This window comes from Plasmodium berghei, assembly GCF_900002375.2.
Source record: "Plasmodium berghei ANKA genome assembly, chromosome: 13".
NCBI lineage: Eukaryota > Apicomplexa > Aconoidasida > Haemosporida > Plasmodiidae > Plasmodium > Plasmodium berghei.
The window spans coordinates 585,427-602,841 of NC_036171.2; the positions used below are offsets into that span (position 1 = coordinate 585,427).

Consider the following 17,415-nt stretch of genomic DNA (forward strand, 5'->3'; position numbering starts at 1 on the left):
TTGAAATAAAGTAATTTTTTTTTTAATTACATCCTAAATTATTTTTCCATAATTATTCAAATATAAAATAATAATAGAAAACGACATGGATAGAATTATAAAAGAATAGGGATTAGTATTATAAATGTCCTTTCTAATAAATAAACATTCTATACTTGTTTTTATTTTTTGAGGTGATTGTAATTTATAATTTATTATGAATAAATTTTGTGTTTTTAAAAAAAAAAAAAAAAAACATAAAAAATGGGGGTTGCATTAAGCAAAAGAAAGAATAATCCAGGTAAGGCAATTAAAACATATATATATATATTTATTTTTGTAGATGTTTATTACACATTTATTATTTCAATTATTGGACTAATTCGAGCAAAAATGCATTGTCTGGACATTTTTTATTTATTGTATATTTATAGCATGCTATTAATCGATTTGCCTTTTTTAACATTTATGTTTTTGTTTATTCTTTTAAAATAATTTCCATTTTTTTATATATTTTCCAATTTTAGATAAAAATCTTAAAAATGATTCATCGGAAAATAAAAGGCAAAAGAAAAATGATGAGCATGACTCTAATTTGGAATTTATAAAAAAATACAAAATAATAAACAAGATTGGAGAGTAATACTATTTTTTTCATCTACTATTTGATAAACTTGTGTGCATGCTATAATAAGTGCGTTCAATTTTATTACATTATTAAATATTTATTCGTTTGTTTTCTATTACAGTGGGAATTTCTCAAAAGTATTTTGTTGCCGGGGGGAAAATAAAAAAAAATGCGCTATGAAGGTTAGAAAGAGCATACTAAAAAATAGAAATAAATATTAACAACAATTTTGATAAATAATTAGTATAAAATAATAAAAATTTATGTCTGATTGAATTGTGAATATTTGGTTAACATGTTAATTTCAATGATCATACATATATATTAATATTTTATTTTTATTTCAGTTAATGTGCTGCCCCTTAAAGAAAACTTCACATTATAACTGCTTCAAGCGTGAATTATTTATAATGAAAACAATAAATAATAAGCATCCATATATTGTTAAAATTCTTGATTATCATGAAAAGATTTGGAAAAGTTAGAAAAAATATAATTTTATATTTATGTATATATTATGATCGAAAAAATTAATATATACATTAATTATAATTTACTAATTTGATAAAAAAAAATTTTATTTATAGAATATTATATAGTCAAATTAATTTTAGAATATTGCGAAGGAGGAAATTTATTTGAATATATAAAAATAAATGGAAGTTGTACTCATTCTGAAGCTAGAGTTATCATAATTAAACTAGCCAAAACTATACAATATATAAACTCTTTAAAAATTATGCACAGAGATATTAAACCTGAAAATATTTTACTAAGAACTAAAGATAATATAAAAAGTGTAGTTCTATCCGATTTTGGGTTAGCTAAAATTACACCTTCAAATCAGTCTGTCGTTAAAAGTAGATCTGTGTGTGGAAGCGATTTTTACCTAGCTCCAGAAATTATAAAAAATAAAGAATATGGAATAAAAGTATGCAAGTTTTATTTTTTGATAATACATATATATTAATTCGAATACAATATTTATACTCATATATAAATGCACAAATTTATGTTTTTATTTTCCTTTTTTTCTTAGATTGATATTTGGAGTTTAGGAGTTTTAATTTTTTTTATAATAACTGGAAAAGTACCCTTTACAGGCAAAAATGCAAATGAGCTATATAATAATATTCTTAAAGCAAATATTCCTGAATTGTAAGCAAAAAAGAGACAAAAAACACAGCTCATAGGAAGTGTATATGTGTATAAATTTATTTTTAAAAGGGAATATGCACAATATACATATGTATATATATTTGTCTTTTTTCTTAATTTTTTTTAGATTATCCAAGGAAAAATCATTGAACATACAACCGGGGTTAAAAAATTTATTAGAAAACATTTTAGTGCATGATCCAGAAAAACGATTTAGCGTAATACAATATAATAAAACAATGATAATATTAATATATAATTAAATCTTTCTTTAACTAAATCTTTTAATATTAATTCCGATTATTTTTTAATGAATATAAGTCTTAAATTTTTAGTTATACACATATTTACATTCCCTGATTTTTTTTTTCCATTTTACAGTGTTCAGATATTTTAAACCATCGGTGGATTAGAGGAACTCTTACAAGTTGTGAATTTAAAATTTTTAATTCGGCTTCATATATAAAGTAATTTCAATTAATAATATATAACACCATTTATGGCACATATATATATATATATAATTTTGTTTTCATATTATATCATACTTTTATATGGTTTGCATATCACATTTTAAAATAATATTTTTTAATTATAAAACTTTTACAGGAAATTAAAGTTAGACAAAAAAAAAAGTTTACCTGATGAGTCAAAAGAAAACCAAATAATAAACAAATCGTTTGAAAAAGAAAAGGATTCCATTGCAAATATGAAAAAGAAATATACTTTTTTCTTAAAAAAAATTACAAATTAGCACATTTTTAATACAAATAAAAGAGATATACTAAAATTTTTCACATTTTTTATATTTTACTAAATTTGAATTGTTGACCTGTATATGATGTGTATGTACATGCATAGGTTTATATATACATATATATAATATAGCTTTTTTTTGCTCAAATATAAATGTATATATTTCCTTCAAATCTTTCAAAAAGTTTTTATCTATTATTTTTTTCCATTTTTGGATAATATTGATTTCATAATTATGCATTTTTTTGTATTTAATAAATATTTGACTAAATATTGCGCAGAAACTGGACAAATATATATATAATTATATATATTTTTGTTTGTATATTTTTTGTGCTACATTTTTATTAATATATTTTTTTATTTTGATGTTTTCAATTTTTTATTTGTAAATACATTTATAGCTTTTTGCTTTTATATATATTTTTTTTTCCTCCTTTAATCAACTAAAACCTTTGTAATACTTAAAACCCTTTTTTCTACCTACGTTTTACACATATACTGATTTTTTGTGTCAAAATAACTAAATTATTATTATATTATTTGTTTAATATATAGGCTATACTGCACATTTATATCATACAAGTTTGCTCATTGATCATTTACAAAATATTTGAGTAAGTAATTATATATCAAATGCATACATCTATGTATGTATTATAAATTCATAGAAACACTAAAAAAAAATATATATATATATATATAAATTAAAAACACAGCGAAATATATGGAAAAAATAAAGTTAAAAATATAAAGGGGTAATAAAAAAATATTATATTATTATAAAAACGTATTATATAAACATGTCCATAAAACGTAACATATAAATGTCACAAAAAAAATATATATATAATATAGCCAAAAAAAGGAATAAGAAATATTTTATAAATTATAGACGTTAACGAACTCAAACAATTGTATATGCTACAAACATTCACCTGGGATGTATTCGTAATTTATATGTGCATATATATACATATGCTTCCATCATATAATAGTATATTAAAAATATATTACTTTTTTTGGATATAATTATATTTTTTTATTATGCATATTAAGGGGAATAAAATAATTGTAAAAAAAATACCCCTAAATGGATATTATTTAATTGGGAATAAATAGGTAGATATAATAGGCACCTAATTTTCGTTATAGTTTAATTTATAATTATTTATATTTATGAATTGTTTTTAATCGAATAAATTATCAATCATTTCTTCATACCCATTTGTTTCATCATATTTGACATGACCCCACCAAAATCATCCATTTTTGTAAGTTCCTTTAACATATTAACCATATTGTTAGCGCCCCCCATATTATTAAACATATTAGGATCCATAATATTATTCATTTTGCTCATAAATTGTTTTTGATTTCTCATTAAATTTCCCATATTATTATCTCTTAATCCTAATTTTCCCATTTTTAATACCATTTTTTGCAAGAATTTAAATTGTTCTAATAATTCTTTTATATCTGAAAGTTTTGTTCCCGAACCTTTACAAATACGTATACATCTACTATCATTAAGTGGTTTGACACAATCCAATTCTTCATTAGTCATTGAATCCATAATAACCATATATTTTTTTATTTTATCTATACCTTCTTTTTCAGTTCCCTTGCTAATTAGATTAGTACCAAATCCTGGTATCATAGACATAACTTTACTAAGACTTCCCATTTTAAATACATTTTGAAACTGATCATACATATCTCTTAAAACAAATTTCCCTTTTGCAATTCGATTTATTAATTGTGGTTGTTTTTCAATATCTATAACTTCTTTTAAAGTGGATACTAATCCATCAATATCACCTAATCCTAGTAATCGTGATACAAATGATTTTGCTTCGAATTTTTCAAAATCATTTACATGTTCCCCTGTACCTATAAATGTTATAGGACAGCCAATAGCAGAGACTGCTGATAATGCACCGCCTCCTTTAGCATGGCCATCAATTTTTGTAATAATAATACTTCCTACTTTTACAGAATTTTTAAATGCCATAGCTTGATCATGACAACTTTGACCTATATGACTATCAATAACAAATACAATTTCTTCTGGTTTTATAGAACTTTCTACTTGTTTCATTTCTTCAAATAAATCATTTTCTTGTTTATGTCTTCCTGAACTGTCAACAATTATTAAATCGTATTTATCTTTTAAAAATGCATTTACACCATCTGTTGCTATTTTTACTGGGTCAACTTCAGAATAACTACCATAAAACGGTATTTTTACTTTTGCTGCATTTTGTTTTAATTGATCAAAAGCTCCTGCTCTAAATGTGTCAGCACAAATCAAAGCAGTTTTAAATCCTTTTTTTTGATAATAATGCGCATATTTTGTACATGTAGTTGTTTTACCACTTCCTTGTAAACCCACAAATAATATTACATTTCTATCTCCCTTTTTTGGAACATAAGATTCTTTTTTTCCTTCTAATAATTTAATTAATTCTTCTACTACATATTTTTGAACTAATCTTTTTTTATTATTACCATATGCCGCAGCATTCTTTTCAATATTTTTCTTTATATTACTTTTTATATCTTTCAGATAAATCACATTAATGTCTGCTAAAATTAAAGCTCGTATAATTTCTTTTAAACATTCTTCAATAATATTATCATCTGCAACTGGCGCTGCTTGAATTTTTTGAAGCGCATTTGTAAGCTGCGCCCCGAGTTCAGTAAGAACCATTTTTGTTTTATTTTTTATATCCTTTTTAAAGTTTTATATATGTATTGTCTTTATAAATTAATTTGTGTGTTTTTTATTTTTTGGACAAGTAGCTATATTCCTCTATGTTCATATAATTATGTGACGAATATATATTTCTCGTCTTTGCATAAAAAATCCACACACTTTTTGGTAATTGATTTACTTATTTTGTGCATATAAAAAATAGGCAATAATAAAATGGCTTCTTAAAATAAATAATATTATATATATTTTTTTTAGAGATATTACGAGAAGATATAACATGCAAATCAAGTCGTATTTTTTTAAAAGGAATGAATTTTAACAAATGTCTGATAAAAAATACAATACATAATCATTAAAATAGAGTGTAAAAGATATATTACCATAATATATTTTACATGAATATAATAATTTATGTGAAAAAGAGAAACACATGTATATATAGGAAAAAAGTTGTGTACAATTATTAATTATCAATTGGACCAGAAAAAAATATAATATTAAATTTTAATATTCTTATAAATATGTTCATAATTATTGCTTCTTATGTTGCATTTTTTACGATCTTATTTAATATAAAGCTTTTTATTTTTAATTTATCAAAATTCTCAAGAGTTATGAGATTTTTAATAATCTTAAATTATCTCCTTTGGAGTAAAAAAAAATATCAAAAAGAAACATAAAACGTACTATAAACAATATATATTGAAATGAATATATGGGTATAAATACAAATATATTACATGTATATATTATACATAATTTTAAATCCTCCCATTTTACAAATAAGCATGTTTGTTTCTCATCATAATATAGATCCTAATAAAATAATATACATAAAATGTATTATATGGATATAAAATAATATATGTTTATGCTATGTATATATAAACAATATATGGCTATATTATTTTATAAATTTTATATTATAAATATATAATTTTTTTCAATACTATCTTTGTATATACTTATTTGATTATTCGCCTTTAAAAAAAAATAAATCCTTAAATATCTATGTTCTAATAATTTTTAAATCTTAATTGTATACAGAAAAAAAGAAAAAAAAACAAAAAAGGGGTGGAAAAAATACTGCAATTAAATATGCTCATATCGTATTTATGAATAATAATATACCATGACACACCATACTTGTCAATTTCCTCAAAAAAAAAATTAAAGATAGTTTTCTTATATTAAGGTAAATGAAAAAAGAAATAAATTATATTTACAACATATTATATATAATGCAAGCTATGAAACAAAAATATATATATATATTTATATTTATTTATATATCATATATATATTTATAACAATATAATAAAATTACTTCAGCATATGTGAAAACCATATTTCATTTATTTATGCATGTTTTGAAATTTCCCCCTTTTTCTATTAAAAAGGAATAAAAAAAACAGACAAATCAAACCTTTCTATTATTTTAATGTAGAGTATGCATATTTTTTATTTTTAACAAATTATTTTCTATAAATAAAATGAAAAAATATATTTAAATAATATATTCATTTAAAAAGGGAGAAAATAATAAGGAATATTTTCGTGGAATTATGATTTCATATATAAAACGACTGAAAATGGTCTAAGCCTAAATGGTGGAAATATAATGAAAATAAATAAAAAAATATTTTGATTTTATTTATCAATATTCTAATAAGTATATACAGAATAAGCCATAATTATATTTATCCCAAATTTAAGATAAATTCAAAACAGAAAATACATTTTTTTTTATAACATACACATTATTATCACTTAATTGTTGAAATGATAAATTATTAATAATGAAAATTGACCAAACTAAGGAATTAACAACAGGTAAAAAAAATATTTTTATAACTGTATTTAAAAAAAAAAGACATTTTAAATAGCTTACTTATTTCGGAAATGTAACATTATGTTTTGTTCTATTTTTTGTTTTTTTTAAATAATAATTGCAAATTTGTTGAAAAATACTAAGTTGTTTATCATTATATATATACATGCCTTATTAATAATATTATTTGTTCAATTCAGATTGATAAATAAAATATATTTGAGTAAAATAAGCACTATTAATAAAATTGATTGTTTCCTATTTTTTCATTCAGGGTTATACGATTTAAGAAACAAGAATGTCAATGAAATCGCCGAAATAATAAAAGCACATAAAGAAAACAAACAAAATAACTTAAGTAAAATTGATAAAGCAATCGAAATTGAAAATATAAAACAAATGAAAAAGTTTGCAGAAAGTCAGGGCGAATGCTTTAATATGTGTAGAATGAACTTAAAAGAGAGATTTAAAAAGGATCTAGAGCAATATAAAAAATTTAATAATAATAATTTAAATTTTGATGAAAATAATGTTATTAATTTAGAAAAAAAATATAATAATTTGGAGAAAGAGCTATGCTTTGATGCCTGCTCAAAGAAATATAAATATTTATTTAATGGAATAGTATGAATTTATAAAAAATTAGTGAGGATACTATTCTTATTGTTTTATAAAATCATATATTAGTGTTATAATATTTATTCCTTTTCTGTTATCGGTATATATAAATGCATTTATTTGCAATATGGATATTATAACAAGGGGAAATATTTTATTACTTTATGGATCAGAGTATGGAACTTCCTATGATTGTTGTAGAAATATTTTATACGAATTATGCACTAATTTTGATGTGCATTTTTTTTGTTTAAATAATGTGAATTTAATGAAATTTTATAATTATGAAAATATTATCATAATTGTAAGTACAACAGGTTATGGTTGTCCTACACATAATATGTCAAAATTTTGGATAAATTTACACAAATGTAATAATGTATTTCATGAAAATATATATTTTCACTTATTTGGATTAGGTGATAGTTCATATGATAATTATAATGTTGTAGCTAAAAAGTTAAAAAGAAAATTAATTTCCTTAGGTGCTAATATAGTTAATTATAGCTTAGGAAATTATCAACATAGTTCTATGCATTTTACCAATTTTAATACATGGAAAAATAAAGTATATTCATTTTTAAAAAAAAAATATTATAATTTTGAAATAAATAATAGTATTCCTCAAATATATAGTATTACAAATTTATCTGATTATGATAAAATAAATAATGATAAGCATTTGTCTGGATTTTTGCCAACTTATGAGAATATAAAAAAAGGTGAAGAAAAGGATAAAAACAAAATTGAGAAAAAATACGACGATTTTAATGTTAACGATTATTTTACAAAAGCATTGCATTTAAATAAATTTGAAGTTATAAAAAATGAAAGACTTACGGATGCATCATATTTTCAAGATGTTAGATATATCGAGTTAGCAACATCAATAGATATATTCAATCTGAGCAGTTTAATAACAATACACCCAATATTAAACAAAGATAAAACAGAATCAATTTTAAATTTGTTAAAAATAAACTATAATGAATATATTATAATTAATCAGCCAAATGAAAATGCAACATGTACAATGAGTACTTATATCCCTATTGGGAAAAAAATAAAAGTATTAGATTTGTTTGTATACTTTTTAGATCTTAATAAAATAGTTACTCCTTTTTTTTTTATATATCTAAGTGAAAGAACAAATAGTGATATTCATAAAAAAAAGTTTTTACAACTTGGGAATACAAACGATATAAGCGATTATTTTTCTTATGTATATCAATATAAAAGATCATATTATGATATATTTTACGATTTTTATAGTTATATTAATATTGATGTCCCCTTTCTTTTAAACACTTTACCAAATATTATGAATAGAAATTATTCTATATTAAATGATTCAAAAAAATATCGATTTCTTAAAAATTTTAACCTTTATAATTTATATCACTTTTACCTTAATCCTTATTATTCAAATTTTTTATATTATTTAAAAATATATTTTTGTAATAATATGAAAACCCTCACAAATTTTTTCTCGTATATTATGTGTAACTATACACAAAATAGTACATATAAATACACAAATATTTTAAAAAACAAAATGAAGCCTAATCAAGTAAATAATGTAATCGAGTTATTAATTTGTTTATATCAAACAGAAATAAATCAAAATAAAAAACATATAGGATTATGTTCAAATTATTTAATAAATTCTATTGAGGGTAGTCCATTTATTTATGCTACTATTGAAAATAGCTTACTATTTCAAAATAAAAATATATGGAACTTAAATTATAGAATTGTCTATATTTCTACAGGTGCAGCTTTTAGTAGTTTATTAGCAATTATAAGGCAAAGGTTTTATGTATATAATATAAAGAAAAAGGAACACAAAAATGAAAATTTAATAAATAGCAAAATTAAAAACATTTCAGAGAATGATTTACTTTTTCTTGGTTTTAGAAACAAATTAAATAATTTTTATTTTGAACAGGAATTGCAAAAATATTTGCATTTCATTCATATTTTTATAGCGTTTTCACAACAACCAGAAGATAATTTTTTGTATTATAACCATGAAATTTTCAAAAATATAGAAAAACATAACACTAATATGAATGATAGATTTTGCTCTATTAGCCAGCATGACAACATAAGTGATAAGAACTTATTTAATAAAAGTGTTTCAGAAATGAAAGAATTTTTAAAAGATAAAAAAAAAGTTTATGTAACTGATATAATTTCAATGCTACAAGATATTATATATGATTTGTTAATAAAAAAAAATACAATTTTTTTAATAGCTGGAAAATCACGTCCTTTCTCTCAAAACCTTTTTAAATTATTAGCTAATATTATGAAAGAAAAGGAGCCCAATAAAACAATAGAAGAAATTAATTTATTTTTAAAAAAAAAAATTGATAAATTTGAAATTATATTTGAATCTTGGTATTAATTACAGAAAATTGAGTAAATCAAAAATGTTAAAAAAATGCTTGTAACTATACTATTAATAGAATACACACAAATTCATGTATTCCATTTTTTTATATACACATAACTAGAAAATACAAGTGTCAATGTTATATTAATTTTAATTTTTGTTTGTGCATTAAATATAATTAAATGCCCATGCACACAATACACAATTATTTAGGCATAGACATTACACAATGCCCTTTATATATGCCAACACATTAAATTCTACAAAAAAATGTGGGAAAAAAAACTTGAAAATATTATAAGCGGCCCACTATTTTCAAGGATACGCAACTAATGAGAATGTGAAAGTTGCACACATAGATATTTGCATGTGAATATATAAAGGAAAAAAAAATACATATTTGCAAAGATGGATAAAATTGCATTATGTAACAGAAAAAAAATTAAAGCATTATATGCATTTTAATATATTCGTTTATTATTTTTATGCTTTAATTGATTTATAACATATATGTATGTTGTTTATTAAAAACACGCAACAAAAAAATGAAAAATATTTTTGTATATATTAAAATTTTTTTTTTGATAATATTTATGAATTTTAAAATGAATATAACATACGATATTTATCGCCTATTTTTTTATAAATATATTTCTGTTTTCAAAAAAAATTCGGAAGGTAAATAAAATAATAAATATTTGTTTATGCCCTTTTTTTAGAATTATTTGCTATTCAATTACGTAATTGCTGCAATTACCACTATTACTATTGTTTGTCCTTTTTCTTTTTATGGATACTTTTTATCGTCATTTTTCACAAAGGATTTTCACATAACTCACATATTTTCCTTTCATAAGGGTTTTCATAAGTACACATACTACAACATTTGACTTTATTGTTTTTTTTTATAGTATAAGTAATATTACCTTCAGGTACAATAACATTTTTTTTTTTTTTTTTTGGTGATGATTTACTGTTACTAAGTGTGTTATCATCACTTGAATAAAAGTGTTTACTGTCGCTATTATTTTCGTAATTTTTTTTTTTTTTTTTTTTTTTTTTTTTGGCTATTTTGTTTTTGTTCGAGTAATTTCTTTTGATCAACGACATCAGCTGGGGCTGGAAATTCATCTATATTAAACGATTTATAATAATTGGAAGTAGCATTTTTCTCAGCTTTATTTTTTTCATTTTTATTTGATTTTTCAATTTTATTGGGGATTAAAGACAATAAATTTGTGTTGGTATGATCTGCGGTTGTATTATTAGTTTTTTTATTATTTTTTTGTTTTTTTTTTTCTTCCTCTTTTTCCTTATATTTTGAAGTATTCGATCCGTTTTTTTTCCAATTCAATGAGATATCTTTATTTGAAAGTTCAGATTTACTATCCTTAGGTTTTGTTTTATTATTTTTGCTTATTAAAAAAGAGAAATTATCTTCATCAGTTTTTTGTTTTGGCAAAGGAGGGTATTCTGCATTAAGGGCATCACCTTTTGAGCTCAATGATTTATTCTTATTATTTTCAACCTTATACTTATAAGAATTAATATTTATATCTTCATTGCTTAAATTGGAATTATTATTATTTCTAGTATGATTGGCCCTGAGATTTGTATTATTTGAGTTGATTACACTAAAACGAGATATAGTAGCGATATTAGAAGTTCGATCATTAATATTATTAGAGGCTAAAGATGGAAAATCTTCATTTTTATTTACATCATTATTTTTATTAGTATTTGTTGTATTAATAATAGAAGAAACATAAAAATATATATAATATAGTTCGTTAATTTTTGAGCTTTTAATAATATTTAAAAAACGATTTCTTAAAGATAATGATATATCATATAAATTTGAATTTACTTTTTGATCTTCTATATTTTTGTATTTTTCTGATCCTCTATATGTGTTTGAAAATCTATTATGGTTACTACCATTGTTTACAATATTATTTGTATTCCTATTCCTTAATATAAATTCTATATCTTTTCTGATTCTGTAATATTCTGGTCCTGTTGATAAACATTCTTCTAATGCTCGCGCATTTACAAAATTGCTAAGATCTTTTGATATAGTAGTTAGTGATGCTAAATCTACATCAAGTGCAATTTTTTTTAGTATGTTTTTTTTATTTTCATTGGATATATTTACAAATTTATTAACACATGAATCTTTTTGATATGCTGATAAATAATTGCTTATAAATAAATAAAAAAAAGAAACTAAATTTAAATGTGGTTCTATACAATATAGCATATCAAAAGAAACTTTTTTGCAAATATCCCATTTTTGGTCATAAATATGGTTTATTATATTATTATTTGGATTTTTGTTTTTAAAACATTTTTTTATTAAATTGTAAATATTTTCGAGTTCCATTAAATTATTTTTAGAATTTATAACATCAAAAAGGGAACTCACAATTTCCTTTCCTTTTACATTAGTATTATTTTTTTCATTATTAAATTTTATTGATGTGATATTGTTACTCTTTTTATTTCCACTAATAATTAATGGATTATCATTATTTTTACTTTTCCCATCTATGGCATTAGTATCATTTTCGCATGCTAATGTAATTCGTTTATTAACAGCTTCGATATCTTTCCATGTATTATTACATAAGGTATATATACCCTTTATATTACTGTGTATGTTTTCTAATACATTATTTTCAATTTTAAAAAACAAAAAAGTTAAATATAAAAACCCATATTTACTTAATTCGTTAATATTACTTTTTGTAGCATCTTCAAATTTGTGTCGTAAATTAGCCATGCTTTTATTATTATTATAATTATATATAGAATCATTTTTTTCTCTCTTTTCATTTGAATTGTTAACATTTTTCTTGGTTTTGCTACTATTTGTATTGTTATTAATTTTCCCTAGTGTTGTTTTTTTTTCGCTTAAGTGCATAAAAAAGAATGAATAATATAATATAAAAGATCTATATATAATAATATTAAAAAATAAATTTAAATAATGTTTTTCTAAATCTTCTTTATTATATAATAAATAATCAATTTTTTCTATTATGCCATCAAAAAATATTTTAAAAATAAAAAAATTATTTTTTTTTTGTTCTATTCCAAAATCTGTATCTATAACACTTTTTGTTATATTAATTATTTCTTCATTTGATATATAAAAATCAGCATTTTTTTTTGTTAGAATGCCTAAAATATTTTCAATAAATTCTAAATCTTTTTTTATAATATGTAAAAAAATCGTTTTCTTATTTTTAAAATATTCTACAAAATTTATCATTTTTATTTCAATAAAATATTCAAAATACCACGAATCAGAAAAATTTTTAAAATCATAAATACATTTATAGTTATTTATATCGATTTTTTCTCTGTTTTTATCTTCTTCATTTTCACATATATTCGAATTCGTTTTTTCATTATTTACCTGAATAGCATTAATGTTATTCCCATAATCATTTCGATAACTATATGTATTGTTCCTATTATTATTTGCATTATTTCGTATTTCATTATAAGATGCCCCACCTATGGAAAAGGCTATTTTGTTTCGTTTGCTACTTCCCCTTTCTTCATGTTTTTCTGCTAAATGAAGACATAAATCCATTTTGTTGTCAAAAACAACAAATATACATTGTTCGTACAGGCAAGGGTGGTGTTTTTTTTTATAGTGTGCGAATATATTATCGTAATCCTTGTAAACCTGAAAATAATGAAAATAATCCAAATAAATATTATGAAAAAATATACAAAAAAATTCTATGCTTGGTATTGTTATATAAAATATAGAGAGACAAAATTTATGAATTTCTTACGTGAAGGTGAAGCTGATCATAATAGACAATATCATCAATATCATTTTTCTCTAGTCCTTTAATTTCAGGATTTTTTTTATTAAAACAAAATTTACAAAAAAAATGATATTTATTTATGTGACTCATATATGTATCAAAATCGTATAAATAATAAGAACATATATGACAATATATATGTCTTATTTTATATTTATTTTCTGAAATTTGTTCTCCATATTCAATATGGGCTTTAACATGTTTTTTTAAAAAGATATTGTATTCAAATAAGAAATTATTATCATTATTTCCTACACATATATCACAATATGTTTTTTTATGTTCTGATAAATGCTTACATAAATCACTTAATCTGTTATAACAGTATTTATTTAAATGCTTTAAATTTGTTATATTATCTAAATTTGTAAAACACGTTTTATAAAATATATCTATAACATTAAAATAATGATCAGTCGACTCCGACTCAAGCTCACTTATATGATGATCATTTCTAGTATATTGATGATATTTATCATATATCGAATCATTTTTTTTACGTAATAAATTTTGTTTATTATGTATATATATATATTCAAAATATTTATTTATTTTATTATTATTATTTAATTTAAATTTTTCGACTTTCTTATTTTGAACTTTTACCCAATAATCAATACAAGGAGTTAACAAGCACACATAACTTGTTAAAAGCGTCGATAAACTATATATATAATAATATTCATAAAATATTTTTTTTTCTGTGTCTACAAATATTTTTGAGAAAAATGCATATCGTTTTAAAGAATTAGCACAGCCATTAAGAATATATTTTGTTTTATATTTTTTCCTTTTTATATATTTTTCATAATAATTAAACAAATACATATTTTCCCCCTTTTTTGTATTTTTTATCGTATCTTCATTTGAATTGGGATATTTTTTTAATATATTTCTTAAAATAATAATATCATCATAATCTGATGAAAATATTTTTTTTAATTTATTTTTTTCTAACAAATTGGCTTGCTCTTTTTGCATATCATTATAATTTTTTGATGTTAATTTTTCTATTTCTTCAACATCTTCAATTTCTTTACATATATCAACACTATATTTATTTATAGTATTTTGTTCATCCATTTCAATGTTTATATTATTTATTGATTCCCTTTTATCATATATTCGATCATTTTCAAAGCTTCCACTAAATTTAAGTTGTTTTACCATTATTTCAGATTCGTTCATATTATTATCTTCATCATATCCCCCTAGCATATCTACTTCATCATGTTCTAACAAGGTCTGAAGCAAATTATTGTACGTAAAATATGTATAAAAATTGTTTAGACAAAAAAATATATATTCATTTCTTTCTTTACAAAAAGGGCATTTCATTTTTTCTTTATCAAATGCATAATTAAATTTGTCATTTTTTATATTTTTCCTTGTATCATTTGTTCTGCTATTTTGATGATAAGACTCATCATAATTTAGGTTCCCACCCCGATCCCTGTAGGAATAACTTCTTGAATTAATATGGTTATTATTTCTAACATTATTTAGAGCATTTTGCCCTGTTACATTATTATTATTATTATTATTATTAGAACTATCATTATTTTCATAATTATTTTCTTTGATTTGCATATATAATAGTCGATAAAAACATAAAAAACAATATGTATGATTACATTCTTGAATACATATAATTTTAATCAATTCAAAACATAAACTGCATTCAATAAATTTAAAATCGAGTTCTACTTTTTTTAAATCGAAATTATTAATTTTGTATTCTTCTTTCATTTCATCTTTTAAACAATAATTTTTATTTTCCTCTTTTTCTCGTATTATTTTTTCGATTTCTTTTTTTATTAACCTATTTCCATTTTTTTTTATATTATCAATTATACTATTATATATAATTAAATTATTTTCAATTCTTAATATATCTGCATCACAATAACTAAATAACTTTCTTATATGATATGAAACATTAATATATTTAGGTTTATCTACGAATGTTTCCTTTTCATCTTCATATTTCAAAGCATCATACCTTTTGTTATTATTAATATTTGGATTTCGGTTTATATACATTTTAGTATTTTAATATATATGATTGTATGTGCGTCTTCTATAAGATTATCGTTTTTTTTACTTTTTTTTGCAAATACTTGGTTACTATTTTATTTCCCTTTTTTTTGCATTCCTTTATATATATATATATATACTTTATGATTGTGCTATAAACCCATATAGACTTAGTCTTCCTAGCATATTTGCATATATTGATATGCTTCAGTTATATACAACGAGTATAAATATACAGATTATCGTCTTCAAAAAAATATTTATATATATTTACGCATGTATGTATACATATAGATTTTTTGAATAAACTGAGCAAAAATAGGAAGTTATATATATATTTAAAAGAATACTATAAAATTTGGAAATATAATATATAAATTTGAATTGTGCGCATGCCTAGTAATTTTACTAAATTTTATATAACTATATATAATTTATTACATTTAAAAGTGTATAAATTAATATTTACATTATTATGAAATTAAATATGGTTTTTTGATTCTATATATTTATTATATATATTCTATATATTATTCTTTTCATTCGGTGATTATATATATATTTTTTTAAGTTAATTTTTATGTATTATGAATTCGATTAATTTATGTACTTTTTTCCCATTAACAAACTTCAAAGTGTTATAAATGGTATAATTACTTGGGTATAAAATATATAAACCCAACGAAAACAAAATAAATATATAAATAAATATATGGACACTTTACAATTTCTTTAATTGAGGTTAATAATTGTTTAATGATTTTACACTAAGTGTCATTTATACATATAAATATATCATGTATGTATATATTATGATAAAACGAAATTTAATTATACTTTATAGTTCAAACCAATGATATATAAACTAATTAATAAGTGAATTTATAATAAATGAAATATATTCTTACATATATATTATTCCATATATTTTTATTTATTTCTGCAAAAAGTGATAGTCGTATGAAAATTAATTTTCAAAATCTCCTACTAAATAAGGAAAAAAATAATATGCATAATAATTATTATATATAGTGTACAATTACTATATATTTATCCTTACAAACATAAATGAATTACCCGACATATAAGCTTGTTTAATTTATGCAAAGTTATTACAAAAAAAAATAATATTATATATATAATATTTTCTTATTTTTTCTTATTTAAACAAATTATAGAAATAAACCTATTCATCAATCTATTTTATATTTATATGTTAATCTTTTTCTTTTTATCCTATGTTATACTGGTATGTGTATGATATTTAAAATAATTAATTTATTATTTTTTTTCTTCTTTTTATCGTTTTTTTTTGTTTTTTCACAACAATGAAGTTCAAAATTGAACAAAGATTTTTTATGTAAACTAATTCTCTATATTAGCTAATAATTTCCTACTACATTTCTACATAACAATTTTTATTTTGGACTATTCAATATTTTTATA

At 21.1% G+C, this 17,415-nt stretch overlaps 5 protein-coding genes across 5 annotated transcripts; 3 read left to right on the forward strand and 2 right to left on the reverse strand.

Annotated features, from left to right (window-relative positions):
* Nucleotides 1–243: 243 nt before the first annotated feature.
* On the forward strand, nt 244–2,519 carry PBANKA_1313700 (serine/threonine protein kinase, putative; the record flags this gene model as incomplete). Its single annotated transcript, XM_034566720.1, has 9 exons — nt 244–280; nt 507–618; nt 729–789; nt 955–1,087; nt 1,195–1,538; nt 1,647–1,765; nt 1,893–1,983; nt 2,147–2,232; nt 2,375–2,519. The coding sequence occupies 9 exons, from the start codon at nt 244–246 to the stop codon at nt 2,517–2,519; spliced, it is 1,128 nt and encodes a 375-aa protein (XP_034423289.1).
* Nucleotides 2,520–3,731: 1,212 nt separating this feature from the next.
* On the reverse strand, nt 3,732–5,234 carry PBANKA_1313800 (signal recognition particle subunit SRP54, putative; the record flags this gene model as incomplete). Its single annotated transcript, XM_034566721.1, has 1 exon — nt 3,732–5,234. The coding sequence occupies one exon, from the start codon at nt 5,232–5,234 to the stop codon at nt 3,732–3,734; it is 1,503 nt and encodes a 500-aa protein (XP_034423290.1).
* A 1,805-nt stretch (nt 5,235–7,039) lies between these two features.
* PBANKA_1313900 (conserved Plasmodium protein, unknown function) lies at nt 7,040–7,701 on the forward strand (the record flags this gene model as incomplete). Its single annotated transcript, XM_034566722.1, has 2 exons — nt 7,040–7,073; nt 7,346–7,701. The coding sequence occupies 2 exons, from the start codon at nt 7,040–7,042 to the stop codon at nt 7,699–7,701; spliced, it is 390 nt and encodes a 129-aa protein (XP_034423291.1).
* A 115-nt stretch (nt 7,702–7,816) lies between these two features.
* On the forward strand, nt 7,817–10,099 carry PBANKA_1314000 (NADPH--cytochrome P450 reductase, putative; the record flags this gene model as incomplete). The annotated part of the gene is made up of 1 exon (XM_034566723.1): nt 7,817–10,099. One exon carries the CDS (start codon nt 7,817–7,819, stop codon nt 10,097–10,099), a length of 2,283 nt encoding a protein of 760 aa, XP_034423292.1.
* An 801-nt stretch (nt 10,100–10,900) lies between these two features.
* Nucleotides 10,901–15,975, reverse strand: PBANKA_1314100 (zinc finger protein, putative; the record flags this gene model as incomplete). Its single annotated transcript, XM_034566724.1, is given in 3 exon segments — nt 10,901–11,130; nt 11,144–13,784; nt 13,897–15,975. 3 exon segments carry the CDS (start codon nt 15,973–15,975, stop codon nt 10,901–10,903), a joined length of 4,950 nt encoding a protein of 1,649 aa, XP_034423293.1.
* Nucleotides 15,976–17,415: the final 1,440 nt, after the last annotated feature.